Source organism: Chanodichthys erythropterus, chromosome 7, assembly GCF_024489055.1.
Source record: "Chanodichthys erythropterus isolate Z2021 chromosome 7, ASM2448905v1, whole genome shotgun sequence".
Taxonomy (NCBI): domain Eukaryota; kingdom Metazoa; phylum Chordata; class Actinopteri; order Cypriniformes; family Xenocyprididae; genus Chanodichthys; species Chanodichthys erythropterus.
In genome coordinates this window covers 22,562,305-22,580,637 of record NC_090227.1, presented here as the reverse complement: position 1 = coordinate 22,580,637, position 18,333 = coordinate 22,562,305, and the positions used below count along the sequence as shown (strand labels likewise).

At 37.3% G+C, this 18,333-nt stretch overlaps 2 protein-coding genes across 3 annotated transcripts in view; one reads left to right on the top strand and one right to left on the bottom strand.

Moving 5' to 3' along the window:
• Positions 1 to 14,328, top strand: part of gdpd4a (glycerophosphodiester phosphodiesterase domain containing 4a) — a 31,815-nt gene extending 17,487 nt beyond the window's left edge. Inside the window, exons 10-16 of one of the 2 annotated variants that reach the window (XM_067389897.1) lie at positions 1,398 to 1,548; positions 8,174 to 8,398; positions 8,578 to 8,735; positions 10,882 to 11,029; positions 11,115 to 11,197; positions 12,040 to 12,119; positions 12,930 to 14,328. In XM_067389897.1, coding sequence (XP_067245998.1) covers positions 1,398 to 1,548; positions 8,174 to 8,398; positions 8,578 to 8,735; positions 10,882 to 11,029; positions 11,115 to 11,197; positions 12,040 to 12,119; positions 12,930 to 13,036 — 952 coding nt within the window. In that variant the 3' untranslated portion in view covers positions 13,037 to 14,328. Of the gene's footprint in view, positions 1 to 1,397; positions 1,549 to 8,173; positions 8,399 to 8,577; positions 8,736 to 10,881; positions 11,030 to 11,114; positions 11,198 to 12,039; positions 12,120 to 12,749 lie in introns of both variants that reach the window. The other variant, XM_067389896.1, reaches the window with a different exon arrangement.
• A 2,378-nt stretch (positions 14,329 to 16,706) lies between these two features.
• Positions 16,707 to 18,333, bottom strand: part of myo7aa (myosin VIIAa) — a 62,847-nt gene continuing 61,220 nt past the window's right edge. Inside the window, exon 48 of the mRNA XM_067389909.1 lies at positions 16,707 to 18,304. Coding sequence (XP_067246010.1) covers positions 18,212 to 18,304 — 93 coding nt within the window. The 3' untranslated portion in view covers positions 16,707 to 18,211. The remainder of the gene's footprint in view (positions 18,305 to 18,333) is intronic.

The window sequence follows — 18,333 nt, the reverse complement described above, 5'->3', positions numbered from 1 at the left end:
CAGGACCAACTGATTATTTGTGATAACTCCTGACCCCATTCACAAATACATGTCAGGTATATATTGAAATTGGGTTAATCTTGCTAACTGCATTAGCAAACACCTTACTTTGTGTTTGACCAACTTATCATTTGGAAAGTAACAGATTTAGGTTGCTAGGTCAACCAGGTGAATATTTTCCAATAGTCCTGTCTAGATGAAATACAACATGAAGTACAAACAAGTTTTCTTTATAGTAAGATGGTATAGCTATGCAGTTTTAGCATTTGAAGGGACCCGGGATAAAATCCATATCTTTTTTTGTGAATGTGATTTCTTCCACAGCATTTTAGACACCTTTTTATCTACAGTAATAATGGACAAATAAAAAAAATACTTTCTCATGATTATACAAATCAGTGTTGTTATTGTTATATAAATCCAAACTAAAATTAATAATAAAAAAAAAAATATGTAAAATAAAATATAAAAATAAACTTGAACTTAAAACTTAAATGAAAATAAAAAACGATGACTTGGCTAATTACTGAAATAAGTTGTAGTACTAAAATTACTAAAACTGAAATAAAAATAAATATAAATATAAAAAAATAATAAAAATGACAAGCACATAACTAAATTACTTTACTAAAACTTAAAGTAAAATGAAAATAAAAACTGTAAATGCCAAAATAAAAACTCATTTAAAAAAATTGTACCAGTAGCAAGATGAACTGAACCCATGTGCAGATTTATTTAACACCACCTGATCAAAACAAATGCAAAATAAACTTGATTAGCTCCATGAAATTAACTTGAGCAAACAAACTCACCAACAGGAGTTACACTAACAAAACGAGAATATAAAGGCTGTATGCTGCATTCACACTGTCGTAATTACTGTAATTACGAAATGCGTTTTATGGCAACACTATCAACCCCAAAATTAATCTGCAGCAGTCAGATGGTACAAGTCAGAGCTCTCAAGGAAAGCTTTTTAATCGTAACTACGGTAATTCCGACATTGCGTAAATGCACTTATTTATACACACACACAGACTAAGAACTTAATAAGACACACATGAAAGGGCAAAGCAAGGGAAGCACATGACATGATCACATAAGGAGCAATGGAATTTCAAAATAAAAGACAAGAAAACATGAACAAAACCAAAAACAGACATGACAGAACTAATACCATAATGGCATTTAAATAATACTAAAATGACACAATATTACTTTGCGTTATCTTTGTTTGCTTTTGTTTTAATAATTACTATAAAATCAACATTTATTTCATTAATTTGGAAGAAAAACACAAATTCTCTAAAACAAACTGAAGTGGATTTCACAGAATGCAAAAACAGCTGCCATCCCATTTGAGCATGCTAAAATTCACATAATATTCTTCTCTGCAGTTATGATGGCGTCCCGTTCCTGATGCATGACAGCACCCTGAGGAGGACAACCAACGTACATGAAGTGTTTCCCAACCGGACGGATGTCCCAGCGGCCATGTTCACCTGGGCAGAGCTGGAGATGCTCAGCGCTGGATCCTGGTTTCTTCGGGTAATGATCCAGCACCTTCTGTTCCTGCTCATGAACCAACAGTCTTATGAATATATTGATGGCTATGTGAATAATGCAACACTAGCTTACTGTATACTGAGAGTATACTGGTATACTGCCTACTTTCCAGGGGTGGATCTAGAAAATTATTTATAGGGTGGCATGAGGACTGTGAGGGTTGGCAACACCAAAGCAAGCAAGCATTCAGTCATCTATACTTAATCTATATTGTATCATAAACAGTGCTCAGCGTAAATGAGCACACCCCCTTTGAAAAGTAACATTTTAAACAATATCTCAATGAACACAAAAACAATTTCCAAAATGTTGACAAGACTAAGTTTAATATAACATCTGTTTAATTTATAACATGAAGTAAGGTTAATAATATAACTCAGATTACACATTTTTTTTAGTTTTACTCAAATTAGGGTGATGCAAAAATGAGTATACCCCACAACAAAAACTACTACATCTAGTACTTTGTATGGCCTCCATGATTTTTAATGACAGCATCGAGTCTTCTAGGCATGGAATGAACAAGTTGGTGACATTTTGCAACATCTATCTTTTTCCATTCTTCAAGAATGACCTCTTTTAGAGACCGGATGCTGGACTAATTCCCCATAAGTGTTCGGTTGGGTTCAGATCAGGAGCCAATGAATCACTTTCACTCTGTTCTTCTTCAGAAATCCAACAGTGACCTTAGATGCGTGTTAAGGATCATTGTCATGTTGGAAAAGTGCACGACGACCAAGGGCACAAGGTGATGAAAGCATCCTCTCTTTTAGTGTAGAGCAGTACATCTGTGAGTTCATGATGCCATCAATGAAATGCAGCTCCCCGACACCAGCAGCACTCATGCAGCCCCACATAAGGACACTGCCACCACCATGTTTCACTGTAGGCACCATGCATTTTTCTTTGTATTCCTCACCTTTGTGAAACTATACAGTTTTGAATCCATCAGTTCCAAAAACATTTATCTTGGTCTCATCACTCCAGAGTATAGAGTCCCAGTAGTCTTCATCTTTGTCAGCATGAGCCCTAACAAACTCTAGGTGGGCTTTTTTGTGCCTGGGCTTTAGGAATCGCTTCTTTTGTGGACGGCACCCATGCATTCACTCCTCTGCAGTGTACGCCATATTGTGTCACGGGAAATAGTCACCCCAGTTTGGCTTTCTACTTCTTTAGATAACTGCAGTGAACTTTCATGCCGATTTTCTTCAACCCTTCTCATCAGAAGACACTCCTGTCGAGGTGTTAACTTCCGTGGATGACCTGGACGTCTCTGTGAGATGGTTGCAGTTCCATGTTTTTTACATTTTTGTACCACTTTTGCTACAGTGTTCTGACTGATAAGTAAAGCTTTGGTGATCTTCTTGTAGCCTTCACCTTTCTGGTGTAAAGAAATTATTTTCTTTCTCAGGTCTTGTGACATTTCTCTTCCATGTGGTGCCATTGCTGACAGCATGAAATGAAAAGGGGTTTTAACACCCTTTTATAGTCAACTGTCAGCTGGACACCTGTGTAATGAATAATTAAACTCACCTGTGGTTGAATTCTTGTTAAATTAGATATTTGTAGTACAATTGTACAATTTAGCTTTGCTCCAGAGACTTTCAGTGGGGTTCATTTTTGCATCACCCTAATTTGAGTAAAACTGAAAATTTTGTTCTCTAAGTTATATTATTAACCTTACTTTTGTGTTAAACAGATGTTAGTCTTGTCAGCATTTTGGAAATTGTTTTTGTGTGTTCATTGAGATATAGTTTAAAAATGTTACTTTTCAAAGGGGTTGTACTTGTTTACGCTGAGCACTGTATACTACATCTATACTATAATTAAAAACAAAATACAGATGCAAACAACAGTCATTGTGGTCCAAGCATAAATGCCCCATTATGGATGCTTAGTGATTCACCTGAAGTGTGTCTTATGATGTGTTTTTTTCCTGCAAGGTCCATCTTTAATCTTCACTGAAAATTAGGGTTTGATCATATGTGTTGTGTATGTGTGGACTTGTTTTCAACATTGACATTTAGATGAATCACATGTCATAGGATGTCACAGGATAATTTCAAATGAATGTGAAGATATCATTTGCTGCTCAAAACCTTATTTATCTGAAGCAGGGCTCGACATTTTTTTGTATCCGGTGTGACAAAATTTTGTTAGAGGTTGCACTGGTGCCACCACCATGTTGCCCGAATGATAAAAACATTTCTGTTGCATATGAAAAACATCAAACGACAAACAAAACGAAAGTGGAATGAAACCGTGCTTCTTGTTTGAGCTGTGCAGCGCAGAGTTTATCAGCTCGGACCAATATTAGACAACTCGGGTAACAGGTTTACTCGTGGGCTGGTAGATCCAGTAAGAAAGTGTTTTAATTCAACACAGTATTAATAACATCGCTATGAGATCTAGTGAGAAGCATTCAAATTAAATTCAGAATTCTCTGTTATAAACCATAGATCTCAGATCAAACAGCACTGGTGTGGAAACCAAGAGGAACATTGTACTATGAATACACAAGCTATAGAAGGCTTTTCAGTCCACAAATCACCAACATTCACCATGGATTTAATGTAGTAATGCTAACTGTAACCATGGTATTGTGGCAGAAAAAGTAAAATGTTTTTACATTATTCGCTTTAAGGTTCGTTCAAGCATTTTTTTTCATGGACTTTCAAGTGCTTCACACTTTTTCCATCACTTCGAAGCCCTAAATATTATCCAATTTAAATATTTTTAATTGTGATGGCCAAAAAAAAGAAAAAAAAAAAGAGTAATAATAATAATTGTAATATTATTACTTACTGCACTTTTAAATGCAATGTTTGGACCCCTAATAACAAAATATCAATATTCAGGACACCAAGACACTGTCTATTAAACACTTCAACACATTCTAAATTATAAGATCAGTTAGTTGATGCACATTAGTGCATCAAATTTTAAGGGCAAAAAAAACTTCTATTTTAAATATCATACTTTGAGCCAACGTAAAGTTTGTCTTTCAAAAATTTCAATGTATTTAATGAAGTTTAGATTGTTTGCTAACTCTGCTGTTAGTTTCTGTGATCAGGATCTGCCTTACTATTAGTTTCATTATATTTTCTCGATGATGAAAGTGCAGCGGGCAGTCAGAGAATCCACCCGCCATGACTCGACCGGTCAATATAAATGAGAAGAGTTATAGAAAAAAAAATAACCATATCCCCTCTAATTTTCCGAATCACAAACTGGAAAACAGCCCATTTGGGTTACACTGGTTGTGCTGAATGTTTTTGACTCACCATAAAGAACTGGTTCATAAGAGTCATCTGTTAATGATATTTAAATTATAAATTAATTTAAAATTTAAATTATAAATTAATTTAAAATGTAATTAAAAAATGTTTAATGGACAGTATGATCAAGTAATGAAGCATGAAAAAAATAAAATATGAAAATTAGCATAATATGCAGAGAGTAAAAGCAGTATGCTATTCCAAAGCTTGTTTGTTTTGTTTGTGTTGTGTTGTGTTGTTTGTAGTTTTTTATAGTTTAATTTTAGAAGAATTATACTGTAATTGATTATATTTGTTTTACTTTTTACAAAGCTGGATATCATATTATGTTTTTTTCCAGACACACATTATTCTTTCAGGATAATTATAGATAATAAAATGCATTTAATCAGAGAACACACCGAATGCATTTGTATTTTTAGAGAAATCACTCGGTTCTTTGGATGTTGTGGTCAAAACAGGTTAAAAACACATAGAAACCACTTATAGTTTATAAAACTCCATCATACTATAACAAAAATGATAATGCAGTGCACATCCATATATGCTTTGGTTCTTGGCCTCTTAATTAAACTCAGAATCCTTCTTAAATCCCTGTGTTGAATCAATTGGGATTAAAGGATTCTGGCTGGAATTAGGCTTTGCCAGGAGGTGCCGTGCGTCACTCTTCCAACCCTGAAAGACATATGACTGATGTTGATGCTCAACCTTAGCCAGTTTAAAGTTCAATAGAGGGAGTTATTCATGGCTTTGATCAAGTAAAATGCTTGTGAATTGTAGTTTGTGTACAGGGCTTAAAGTGTTCCGGCACCGTGCCGGATCTCCGGCGTGCGGCATTTGCCTGCAGAAAAAAATATAGTCCTACATTTGTCTTGGCTTGCTATCATGCTTCATTTTATTCATAGAGTTTGCACTAACTAATTACTTATATCGTGCAATGTTTTAAACATTTGAATAGACATCGAATTGTAGAAAGTATGTATGATGTAGTGTTTTAGTTGATAGCAGCCTACTTTTGACAGCTGATTTCTGAGAGACGCAAGAGAAATGCGGCGATTTCACCCATTTGTATCGTCTATCATCTCGCAAGTTAAACATTTAAATACATATCAAATAGTAGAAAATGTTAATGATGCAGTATTTTATTGCTGTATTAGACTTAATTTTGTCAAAGCTTTGCTTTCTGAGAGACAAACAGCATGGCTATTTGATTTGCGCTGTGCTAAGTTTACACTCATTCACTTCACACACACATTAGCCTATTGCGTAGTAATTTTAGAGATTTATGTAATTTTGTGCTATCCCTCGGCTCACCTGTTATTCATCAAACACAAGGAGTGACTGACTACTTTCCCATACACTGGAGTGAGACCATGGACGTCTCTCGAGCTGTTGCGATCTTTCTTGGTGCTCTGTGGAGTGACAGATCGCTGTAGCGCTTCGGTTCACGAAGAGAGCACATGAACTGACCACATAGCCTTCCTGTCAACACTCCCGTTCTTGCTGGGGCTCTTCTGTATATCACACCCATCTCCTTCCCCCCCTCCCGTTTTGCTGTTTCTCCAGGGAAACTCCCATAATTTGCATGGCCCAAACCCCGTTATAAGAATAATCAAATAAATATATTATTCCAAGGTTGTCCAGTTAACAGATCTTGTATGAAACGCATTCTACTTGCGCAAATTTGACACATCATGCAAATTCAAACCCATTTGTGACCTCACCTGGCAACCTACAACCCCGTTGTGTTGATATCTGCGCAGTTGACGTGAGAAGTTGAATCAAGGCAAGCATCACAATAAATCTTACAAGAATCGAAAATGGGCTACTTTCCCATGAACTGGAGTGAGATCATAGACATCACTTCTCTCCCTGCGTTCCATTCGGAAGGGCTCATCCCTATGCCCTAATCCCTTCAGAGGGTTTACCCTCCGGAGTGAGAGCTTCGAAGGGATGAAGGGTGTAGGTGTCAACAAAAAGCACTTCTGCGTCATCTTAACGAGACAATCAAAGAGGAGTAGACTGTGCAAGCTGCGCCCTTTGTTTAGCGTTAGTTTATTTATTTATTTATTTTAGGTTTATCGGACCATGTATATTGTATTTGAATGGACTGATAAAGGGAGCTGTAAAGTATTTTTGTTGAAGTACAATGTCGTTTAGACCATAATGTACCAAATCTAAGTTGTATAAATATTACAGTAGTATAGAAAAATATATACATTTATAGGTAAAATTGAACTCCTCCTGTACCCATTCTGTGAGGTCAAACAACTTCCCTGTGCAAAGGATCATGGGGGCCCAAAGTGTCCATCAGTTGTACCCTTCGAAATCCTTCATTCCGAAGGGCCCTTTGAAGTGGCCAGTTTTGAGCACTTCGGTTTGGAACGATCCTTCAACATGGCGGCCATGATTATTTTCACTCCGAAGTGCCATTTGGAGGGCGATATATTCCGTTTGGAATGCACCGTCTGTCACAATCTATCCTGGGGTTCTGTGGCACGTGACAGCGGCATCAGTTCAAACAGAGCGCACAAACCGATTATCTCTTCCACTTTATTGTTACAACATGAAATAATCATGAATGAACTTCTGAAGGTATGTTGAAAGATACAGTACAACTTAAAAAAATCTGTATCATGTCTCATGTAATCGCTCAATGTGTTTCAACCGCGGAAATACGTCAATAAAACAGATTGTAAAAAATGTCACATTTACCATAGTATTTAGCTCAGGAAATCCGTTCAGTGTCCAAAAAATTGTTAGTCAGCTACAAAAATGTCTATAAAGAGGAGCATTTTGCTAAATATATGCACTACAGGCTATATTCCTTATTTGTACTTAACATGAACGTTTGAATAAATCCATTTTATGATGGCCACCATTTAAATGTTTAATGAAGGAAATGTTAGATGTTTATGAAAGAAAACATTTAGCCTACTTAACCTTATAGCCCCCAATTTAATCAATATTGAATCGAAGGTAATCAAATCAAAATCAAATTGCAAGCTGCTGAATCGAAATCGAATCCAATTGTGAAATCTGTGTCAATGCCCAGCCCTAGTGTCGAAAAAAAATAATATATATATATAATATATAAAAATATATAATCTAATACATAACATTTCAGTTTGTACACATCACCTTTTTAGCCTCTTTTGAGTTTGCAGGTATGTAAAGTTCAGGCTCAGGATTTTTTTTGGCTTTAACCCCTGGGTGTGTCATGCACCATTTTTAAGGTTCTAATATGCTGGATCTTATAATGGATCTGTAAAACTGTTGACAGACTGCATACCTTATTAATTAACTCCTCACTCTCGATCTCCTCTCAGAGGGATCCTTTCGGTACTGCCTCCTCTCTTAATCTTGATGAGAGGGATCAAGTCCAGAACCAGACAGTACCAACACTGAAAGAGTTCCTGAATCTGGCTGCTCAGCATGAGAGACTGGTGATCTTTGACCTCAGACGTCCGCCCCGAGGCCACCCATACAGGGACACGTGGATCACTCGCACCCTGGAGGTCATACACAATGAATCCTTCATTAACTCCAGCCAGGTAGTTAGCCAGGACTTTTTGCTTCTAACCATAAACAATGGCATTATAATGTCATGTCATGTAAACTCATGGCATTTTGTGGTTCCTTTTTTAAACTGTTCTATAAAAATGGAAAAAGGAGCTGAAACTGCCTAATATGATGTATTATATAATGTTTTTATTGGTCTGTTTTCGGGTAGGTGCTGTGGCTGCCGGCTGATCAGAGGAGTCTGGTACAGGAGCTGGATCCAGAGCTGCAGCAGACGTCTGGAGATCATGCGTCTATAGAGGAGCTGCAGGAGGAACATATAGTTCGACTCAACCTCCATTACAGCTTCATGTCACAGGAACAAATCAGGTATTTCAGATTGTGTCTTGGTTTATTGCAGGTAATTGCTGCCTCTGGTCAAGAAATATTTTTTTATGTGACAGATTTCACTCACATAATTTTGTTTTCAGTAGTATTATATATATTTATACACACAAACTGAACAAAATTATAAACGCAACACTTTTGTTTTTGCTCCCATTTTTCATGAGCTGAACTCAAAGATCTAAGACTTTTTCTATGTACACAAAAGGCCTATTTCTCTCAAATATTGTTCACAAATCTGTCTAAATCTGTTAGTGAGCACTTCTCCTTTGCTGAGATAATCCATCCACCTCACAGGTGTGGCATATCAAGATGCTGATTAGACAGCATGATTATTGCACAGGTGTGCCATACGCTGACCACAATAAAAGTATACAGGTGCTGGTCATTTATTTCACTAATTCCATTCAAAAAGTGAAACTTGTATATTATATTCATTCATTACACACAGACTGATATATTTCAAATGTTTATTTCTTTTAATTTTGATGATTATAACTGACAACTAAGGAAAATCCCAAATTCAATATCTCAGAAAATTAGACTATTACTTAATACCAATACAGTGAAAGGATTTTTAGAAATCTTGGCCAACTGAAAAGTACGAACATGAAAAGTATGAGCATGTACAGCACTCAATACTTATTTGGGGCTCCTTTTGCCTGAATTACTGCAGCAATGCAGCGTGGCATGGAGTCGATCAGTCTGTGGCACTGCTCAGGTGTTATGAGAGCCCAGGTTGCTCTGATAGTGGCCTTCAGCTTTTCTGCATTGTTGGGTCTGGTATATCGCATCTTCCTCTTCACAATACCCCATAGATTTTCTATGGGGTTAAGGTCAAGCGAGTTTGCCGGCCAATTAAGTACAGGGATACCATGGTCCCTAAACCAGGTACTGGTAGCTTTGGCACTGTGTGCAGGTGCCAAGTCCTGCTGGAAAATGAAATCTGCATCTCCATAAAGTTGGTCAGCAGCAGGAAGCATGAAGTGCTCTAAAACTTCCTGGTATATGGCTGTGTTGACCTTGGACCTCAGAAAACACAGTGGACCAACAACAGCAGATGACATGGCACCCCAAACCATCACTGACTGTGGAAACTTTACACTGGACCTCAAGCAACGTGGATTGTGTGCCTCTCCTCTCTTCCTCCAGACTCTGGGACCCTGATTTCCAAAGGAAATGCAAAATTTACTTTCATCAGAGAACATAACTTTGGACCACTCAGCAGCAGTCCAGTCCTTTTTGTCTTTAGCCCAGGCGAGACGTTTCTGACACTGTCTGTTGTTCAAGAGTGGCTTGACACAAGGAATGCGACAGCTGAAACCCATGTCTTGCATATGTCTGTGCGTAGTGGTTCTTGAAGCACTGACTCCAGCTGCAGTCCACTCTTTGTGAATCTCCCCCACATTTTTGAATGGGTTTTGTTTCACAATCCTCTCCAGGGTGCGGTTATCCCTACGACCACATCTTTTACTTCCCTCCACCTCTCTATTAATGTGCTTGGACACAGAGCTCTGTGAACAGCCAGCCTCTTTTGCAATGACCTTTTGTGTCTTGCCCTCCTTGTGCAAGGTGTCAATGGTCGTCTTTTGGACAACTGTCAAGTCAGCAGTCTTCCCCATGATTGTGTAGCCTACAGAATATTGAACCTTTTCAAAATATTCTAATTTTCTGAGATACTGAATTTGGGATTTTCCTTAGTTGTCAGTTATAATCATCAAAATTAAAAGAAATAAACATTTGAAATACTGTATATCAGTCTGTGTGTAATGAATTAATATAATATACAAGTTTCACTTTTTGAATGGAATTAGTGAAATAAATCAACTTTTTGATGATATTCTAATTATATGAACAGCACCTGTATATTATTATACTTTTTATAATAAGATACACAATATATATTATTTAATTCATAAAATAACCATTAAGTATATAGTTCACCCAAAAATGAAAATTCTGTCATCATTTACTAACCCTCGTGGCTGCTGAAGCCTACATTTTTGAGTAATAAATTCTATGTTGAATCATCTGTCTGTGCATTGCAAAGAAAAGCTTTACAATTAAAGTCTGAAACGTCATAATGTGGCCCGCTATCCTGAACCTCTCCTGAATGTGTTTCTGATTTCAGAAAGTATGCCTCTGTGAACATAAGCACTAACCTGTATGTGATCAGTCAGCCGTGGTTATATTCACTGGCATGGTGCGCTGGCGTTCATTCGGTCACTACAAACGCCCTGCACATCCTCAAGAAACTGCAGCGCCCCCTGTTCCTCATGGTGAGTTGAGCCTAGCATTGAGATCACAAATATTAAACACTATGATTCACAAGATAATGACGATTTTTTTTCCTCACAAATGCAGACTCCAGATGAATACAGTTTGATGTGGATCCTGACAGATATTGTCTCTGCTTTCTTCATCACAGCTATTTTCGTTTTCCACTGGTGAGTTCTGCTTCAACTAACCAGACATTAATCTGCTGTTTTACTTTCAAACCTAATCAAACATACAAGTATTTGTGGCCTGGTAACTGTCTGTGTCCTGGTATTGGTACAACTGGCACGATTTTTTATTGCCTTTACCCTCGTCACATATTTTAGTAATCATCATAAATTAGGTCTCACTTTTAAAAACTCAAAATTCATCCTGTGAAAACCGTTTTGAAATTGGACATGGTGAAACTTTGGAAACAGTACTTTAAAACCATTCAGCATGCTCACTTTTTGTGGTATCAACTTCAAATTTGGAACACAACTTGCTAGATATGTGGCTTTGTTTTTCTACCAACTTTAGAGTACAAATTATTTTGTAAAATATTTATTTTGGATAAAAAAAGTTTAGTTCAGAGAGATTAAACTTCTTGAACTTTTTTATACTTTTTTTTTTTTCATTTCTGCAATAATTTACAATAATCTTTAAAGAGTGTCTTCTTTAAAAAGAGGCCAACCTTAGGTCTGTATTCTGAAGCATTCATAAATTTCAATTCAAATAATGGTGTGTCAACAGATTAAAAATTAGATCAAATTTGCATAAAATGAAAAAAAAAAAAAGGCATCAATTGCAGTATGTCCCAAAACATAGTTTACTGAAAACAGGATTGTTAAATTGTTAAAATGCTTTTAAAGGGACAGTTCACCCAAAAATGAAAAAGCTATAATGTTACCACAATCTGTTTATTCCAAAGTTCTTCCTCAAAATTCAAATTGAAGGCTTAAAAAAGGAAACATGTCAACATTATGTTTGTTTGTGATTTTATAAATTCAGCATGTAATGTTTCCTCCTACAGGTGGCGTGAGCGAGGTTTGCCTTTCTGGTCCGGCAGTAGACAGGTGAATGAGAATGGACCGTACAGCAAGTTCAGGACTGGTAAGTTTTTCATTTTTAGCTCAGTCTCTTATTGGTCATGTTGGCATGTCATCCTGCATGTGCTGTCCAGATCGGTGGCTATTTTCGGAATGGCAGTCGACTGGTTTCGGAATACTACTGTTGCCAAATCTGCAATATTCAACAGAGCACACTGTGTGGGATACTGTATCTTTGGTCGACCTAGGCCAAACACGATTTTTGCCTGTTGTTTTATCTAATGACAAAAATTTAAATAAGCATATTTATTTCTGAGATGATAATTGGACTCCACTCATTGAATCACTCGTACAACATAACAAGGTCAAATTAGTGGGTGAAATGTTTATTGTTGTACACTTGCTACATGCTGCTTTTAAAAAAAAAGCAGTACACGGTGAATACTATGCTATAAGACTTTCCATTCTGAACAAAGCCAATGAGAATGTTCTTGTGTACACATTTGTTTGTTTGTGTGTGTTATGGTTGAAATGCAACATGTATTATGTATATTATGTATTATGTAAAAAAAAAAAAAAAAAGTAAAAGTAAAATGTGTAAGAAATTGTAGTAGTCAGATTTTCCAGCACCTGTCCCAGAAACCCTTGTTTTGTGTCCTGTGCCGCTGTTTGAATGTGACTCTCTGTGCTGTAGAACCGTCTGAGGTCCAGGGCATCCGCTGGAACCCTCTATTCTTTGACGGGCCATCACTCTCCCTGGACCCTATGCATGTTCCCCCTATGCATGGCTTCCCCGTACCCATCTGACCCTCCATCACTCTCATTACTGAGCCGCTATCATATCTCTTCCTCTCCTTTACGCTCCGTATGGCAGAGCTGAGCGACGTCTGGTCCATCTCCAGCATCAGTGTTCGTGGAGAGGCTCAGGGCTCGCCAGTCCCTACGATCCTGCCCACCATTTCAGAGGAACCACCCATCTGAAAAGGATGAAAGAGAGATCTGTGGAAGGCATAAAGACTGTAGACCACCTAGAGCTCCGGCGCCGTCGGCATCATCGCACTCCATTTGCATTTGAGCTTCAAACTGATGCAGACATGAATCAGAGCCTTTGAAGCGCTCCATGCTTCAAATCAACTGGGAAAGATTTCTTGTTTTAAAGATGGTTTTCATATAATAGTCTCGACTAGGGTCAAGCTTGGAGAAAAACTACATGACTTTTTACATTAACCTCCATTATTCCCCAAACAGGTAATATGAAAACAAATAAGAAATCAATAACTATCTGAGGAAGAATGTGTTTCATGTGTTAAATGGTGAATCTCATGAAAATGCATTCCACCCTAAAATCAAGTTCTCATTCAAAATGACATTGTCAAGGCAGTTCAGCACATTTCCTCCCAAAATTTCATTTGTCAAGATATTTGACTTTTCGTAATCTCCATTATTCTGGGAAAACAAAAGTATGGCAAAATAAATTAACTTAAAGCTGCAGTCCGTAACTTTTTTTTATTTTGTTAAAAATGATCCAAAATTGTTGAGGTATAGTACATAACCAGCTAGTGTTCAAAACGATCTCCTTACCTTTGCCTGATTCACAAGAGTAAGTTTGTAATAATGTTTTATAATAAAATCGGTACTAGTGGGTTTCCGCAGGAAATTCGAGCATGCAGTTGTTCGTCTTTGCATCATTACGTCACGTCTGTTTACATAAAGAAGGAGTCCCAGCTAGTAGGCTATATCATGTGAGGATAAATTAACATTAGGGATTAGACTGTACAGAAATCGAAATCTACAGGTAACGCAAATACACACTAAATACACAGTCACGCAATGCTGATGTTGTTAACATTCACAATTTGAGAACTAAGTATAGCAATTATGCACAATATTTGCACAGTTTGATGTTATATGAGCTAAGCGATCGTTAGATTGAATCACCATTGGCAGCTCAATTTATTGTAATGCTTTTTTTTTCTCGGTCAGAACAAAAGTGGCAGACGTGTTACTTGTTCAGATGACATTTTCTAGTGAAAAATCTTATTTTGGTACTTATTCATACTTCTAAGATTACAATCAGTGATTCAGAAGAATCAAACAGAGATGGCGGCAAAGAGGCAAAACTTACGGACTGCAGCCTTAAAAATTCTAAATTTTTCGAGGCAACCAATTAAATGCAATTAACTGTGCTCAACCTCCACACACACACACACACACACACACACAGATACAGTGCATCCGGAAGGTATTCACAGCGCTTCACTTTTTCCACATTTTATGATGTTACAGCCTTATTCCAAAATGGATTAAATTCATTATTTTCCTCAAAATTCTACAAGCAATACCACATAATGACAACGTGAAAGAAGTTTGTTTGAAATCTTTGCAAATTTATTAAAAATAAAAAAATGAACAAAATCGCATGTACATAAGTATTCACAGCCTTTGCTCAATACTTTGTTGAAGCACCTTTGGCACCAATTTCAGCCTCAAGTCTTTTTGAGTATGATGCTACAATGCTATATTCGGGCAGTTTCTCCCATTCTTCTTTGTAGGACCTCTGAAGCTCCATTAGGTTGAATGGGGAGTATCGGTGCATAGCCATTTTCAGATCTCTCCAGACATGTTCAGTTGGGTTCAAGTCTGGGCTCTGGCTGGGCCACTCAAGGAGATTCACAGAGTTGTCCCATTGCCACTCCTTTGTTATCTTGTAGGGTCGTTGTCCTGTTGAAAGACGAACCTTCGCACCAGTCTGAGGTCCAGAACGCTCTGGAGCAGGTTTTCATCAAGGATGTCTCTTTACATTGCTGCATTCATCTTTCCCTCAATCCTGACTAGTCTCCCAGTTCCTGCCGCTGAAAAACATCCCCACAGCATGATGCTTCACTGTAGGGACGGTATTGGCCAGGTGATGAGCGGTGCCTGGTTTCCTCCAGAAACATCATGCGTCATGCTTGCAATTCAGGCCAAAGAGTTCAATCTTTGTTTCATCAGACCAGAGAATTTTGTTTCTCATGGACTAAGAGTCCTTCAGGTGCCTTTTTGGCAAACTCCTGGCAGGTTGTCATGTGCCTTTTACTGAGGAGAGGCTTCCGTTTGGCCACTCTACCATACAGACCTGATTGGTGGAGTGCTGCAGAGATGCTTGTTCTTCTTGAAGGTTCTCCTCTCTCCACAGAGAAACGCTGGAGCTCTGTCAGAGTGACCATCGGGTTCTTGGTCACCTCCCTGTCAGCTCCCGATGGTCACTCTGAAGGTCCTTCTCCCCTGATCGCTCAGTTTGGACGGGCAGCCACTCTAGGAAGAGTCCTGGTGGTTCCAAGCTTCTTCCATTCACGGATGATGGAGGCCACTGTGCTCATTGGGGCCTTCAATGCTGCAGAAATTTTTCTGCACCCTTCCCCATATCTGTGCCTCGATACAATCGATACAACATAGTGTCGGCCCAGATCCGGCCCACATATGGTCCATGTGTAATCCACATGTACCAGATGTGGGCCACACTGTTGTGTCTGGGAAGGCTGTGAATACTTATGTACATGTGTTTTTTTTTTTTTTTTTATACATTTGCAAAGATTTCAAACAAACTTTTCATGTTGTCATTATAGGCTATTGTTTGTAGAATTTTGAGGAAAATAATGAATTTAATCCATTTTGGAATAAGGTTGTATCATAACATAAAATGTGGAAAAAGTGAAGAGTGGGAATTCCATATTTATATATAACTCAGTACCCTCAGTCATTTCTTATTCTGGGGTTAATACTTTGGCAGTACCATGAAATTCATGTACCATGGTGTTTACATGGTACCCAGAGGCAGTTCATAGAAAACATGTTATATGTTAGTGATATTTTGTTAAAAAATATCAAATGTATTTGACCAATTATTTTCAGAATTGGTGGTATAAGATGAATCGATCATCCAGCTTCTTTTGCTTCTGTGAAGTTCGTTTTTATCAAAGACAGAATTTGCCTATTTTAGACCCAAAATGCAAATAGCTTGATTACTGTAGAATGACGCATGGTAATATTGCAAAGAGTGTTTAAGATGTCAGATCCATTGCATGGTGTGATAAATTTGACAAACATTTACTATCAGGAAGACAATAAAAAGCCAAACAGACAATCTGAATTTTAAAGATTTAGCTATTGAATTTTTGAGTGAAATCGCAAGCAACTTCTTGAAATGTACATACTGTTATACAGCAGTGCTCGATTTAATCAGCCTCTGATAAGTTAGAAATGTCTTTATTTGGAAGTGAACATGCGTGAGCTCCTCATCACACCGCAGACATGCAGCATTAACAGCCGTTTGCATGTTAAAACCAGTGAGTGCTGGATGGCATACGTTTTCTTTTCATGGGATGCTGAAACATTCCTGCCTGTATAAAATGCAATGCCTAGCGTGATTTCTATTTACTTAATCTTTTAATGTAACTTATGACTGTAAATATGATTGTAAACTGACCTTAAATGATATTCAGATCTGATATCAGATTTTTTTGTTGTCTCTTTTTGTTACTCTATCATCAGCACTAATAGCCTAAATAAAAATATTTTTAGCAGACTCAAGATATGCCTCAATATGTATCTTTAGAAAAGGTTTGCTCTATATGTGAGAATTTCAGCATCACATAACAAAAATATTGAACCCATGTTTAATTCATGTTAGAAACGCTGCACTTTTTACAGGAATGTTTAATATAAAATTTTATTTATAACTAAACTGGTGCCGTTACATAAAAGAGTGGCAAAATAACAGTAGTCAGAACTTTATCTGCTTATAAATGAATTAGCACATGAAACAGACGCGTTCTGTAGTTCAGGTTAGTTTCTGATGTTACAGTGAGTCAGTCAAATATTTGTGCTGAAGGACATATTGGTGCAAATAAAGGCCATGAATTAACTGTATAAAAAGACACTAACATATCAAACCTACAGTTCCGTACACAAGCATCGACACTCTTTCAAAAAAATGGAAAACTACTGCGTCATTTTAGCGTATCTATTTATCAGCTACTGGGTGAATCTTGTGACTCGTCAATATCATCAAGAAAGGGAAAACAATTCAATTTTACATTAAGAAAGTGAATCCTGTTTTCAAAAGAAAGGTGATTTTTATATTATACACTATATACTGCCTAATAACATTTTTATCTCAATTTAACCCAGTGCTTTTTTGTTGTTGGTTCTCATTAAATCACACTAAGTTACACTATATCAACACTATGATGCAGTTTTTTTATTACTTTCTAATGTTTTTTAATCACATATTAAAGGCAGTGCAACAAATAGACTTCTATAAATAGCTTTCTAAAAACATTTAATTTTCCTGTATGCAAAATATTTCTATATTTGGATGAAATACGATCTGAAATGGTTCTTGACTTTCTAGGGTGAAACGTTCACTTTCATTCGCAAATGTAAATGTTTATGTAGATGCAATTTTTAAATAAGGCCATTATTTTCCATTCTTTTTTCCTTCCTAAAATACACGTACACTACAAATCATAACGGCATGAAGTTTGATCATGTAACAATTTTTCAAGCCTGTAAAAACAGTTACCCATCTTCCACAAAAGCAGTAAGGCATGCAGTTTAACAATATTTTAAAAAGTTAATTAAATTTAAATCACAGAATTCTCAAATTCTGTCAAAACCCCCAGAGACTCAGGCAAGTATTGTTCTTGGTGCATTTACAATGTTTTTACCACCTAATGTATCCAAATACTGTTTGTTCATTGCAGTTATTGTGAGGAATACAGCACAAATTTCCAAAATGTTGATGAAAGCTTCGAGATGCATGTAGCTAAGCCATTCCAGTTCATATTCGACTCAGATAAATTTCACAAAACTTAGTAAATGGTACCTAAATTGTGCATTAAGTCATATAATATATTCTGGAGCAAATAATCCAACAAAAGAGACATAAATCAGGTTCTTCACGCCTTTTCCAAGTCCCTTCAGCTTTGTTCAGAGGTAGTCATCCTCACTGGAGGCAGATGAGTCTTCATCGGGGTACACAGAGCCCTGGGAGCTGGCAGAGGGGGTGCGGCTCATTCGCCACAGCTGGGAAGCGAAAGCCCGCCCCCAGCTACAGGGTCGACCAATAGGCCGCAGCAGACGCACCAGCTCCACCGCCTCACGCCAATCAAACGTTCACTTGCTCTGGCCGCGTGAATTACGCTGCTTACTCATGGTGGTCAACATCTGGCTAATGTAGGACGTCAACAGGTCATCCATTTTGTAACCCTGTTATGTGGAAAACAAGGGAAGAAAAT